The 1,366-nt window shown below is 28.8% G+C and overlaps 1 protein-coding gene across 1 annotated transcript in view; it reads right to left on the reverse strand.

Annotated features, from left to right (window-relative positions):
* Positions 1 to 1,366, reverse strand: part of LOC108685979 — a 4,883-nt gene that overhangs the window by 475 nt on the left and 3,042 nt on the right. The window contains exon 2 of the mRNA XM_018190996.1: positions 278 to 862. Within this exon, the coding sequence (XP_018046485.1) occupies positions 278 to 862 (585 nt within the window). The remainder of the gene's footprint in view (positions 1 to 277; positions 863 to 1,366) is intronic.

Below are 1,366 nucleotides of genomic sequence, written 5' to 3' on the forward strand. Positions count from 1 at the left end.
ATGATTACTCGAATGAGTGTCACTGATACTCGTATGCCAATTTACTCGTATCGTAATTATTTAGATGAAATAATTAATTAACGATTAATCAGTTGCTCAATAATAATTTTTATAAATCGCAATAATAATTTTTATAAATAATGTTTATTAATAATGTTTCTCAAGGAAATCCTGTTTTAAAATATTTAATTTTAAAATATTCCTGTAATTTTAAATTCTTAATTTTAAAATTAAGAAAATGTCCGGAACAAAGATGATAAATTTCACCGATGCTCACTTCGTGTTTTTTTATCGTAGATTTTCTCCGTTATTTCGTCGTCTGTGGCATCCATCGTTTCCCTCCATAAAGAATTCCTATGGCAACCAAACTTGAGAAATTGGTAAGGCGTCGTTAAGGACATCGGATACGATTCGTATCGATTATTAATTCCTTCGGGATGGAAACCCGTGACCGGTGTCAGATGAGTTTGGAAAGGCATTAACGGTATTTCCATCCTATGAGTCGTTCCGTCCGTAAAATACGAATCGTTGAATGAAAAAAGTCCGTACGGCCAACCGATATGATTTGGTGGCGTGATTGCGGCATAAGGCGGCGGATCATCATTACTTTCATTTCCACTTGCGGTAATCAAGGATGATGTTACCACGGTTGTCGAACCGCTCGAACTTTCGCCTATATGTCTGTTAAGATTTAATGCCGCGGATTTGTCCTGAAGCGATGGTCTTGATGACGAAACATCTTGAATACATAACTCGTTCATGGACAACCGCTCATCTGGTTGAACTCTCACACATGTATCTGATGAATTGTTATATGCCTCAACGGATAATAACTGCTCACTCTCCGGGTTTGTCGAGAAATCTGTAATCGAAATCACACATTCTTCTGTGATGGATATATTTATTTAATTTATCTATCAAAACATTTGTTTATTAAAACAAAACATTTTATTAAAACAAAACAAAATATAATCAGTCTAAATTATAATTATATGAAACTTGTATCGTAATAAAAATATTACAAGTTTATTTTTTAAATTAGTCATTATCTCTCTTCTTTTATTCTTCTGTAAAAGTTCAAAAAATATAACTAAAATAATCTTTAATTTATAAAATTATTAAAATTACTTTAAAATTACGCAACAAATTTTAAATTAAGTTGATTATAATATTGACCGCAAGTGTTAATTATTTATATTACTTATGTTATATTAATTACTTTTATTCATTAATACTGCTTATAAAATAAATATACATGTAACAAAAATATTTTTTCCAATTCAATTAATAATATTATTAATTCCATATTTTTGTAATAAGAAATTATTAAATTATTATTTATTAATGCAAAATTATATTTAATATA

The sequence above is a fragment of the Atta colombica genome, unplaced genomic scaffold (assembly GCF_001594045.1).
Source record: "Atta colombica isolate Treedump-2 unplaced genomic scaffold, Acol1.0 scaffold163, whole genome shotgun sequence".
In the NCBI taxonomy this organism is placed as follows: domain Eukaryota; kingdom Metazoa; phylum Arthropoda; class Insecta; order Hymenoptera; family Formicidae; genus Atta; species Atta colombica.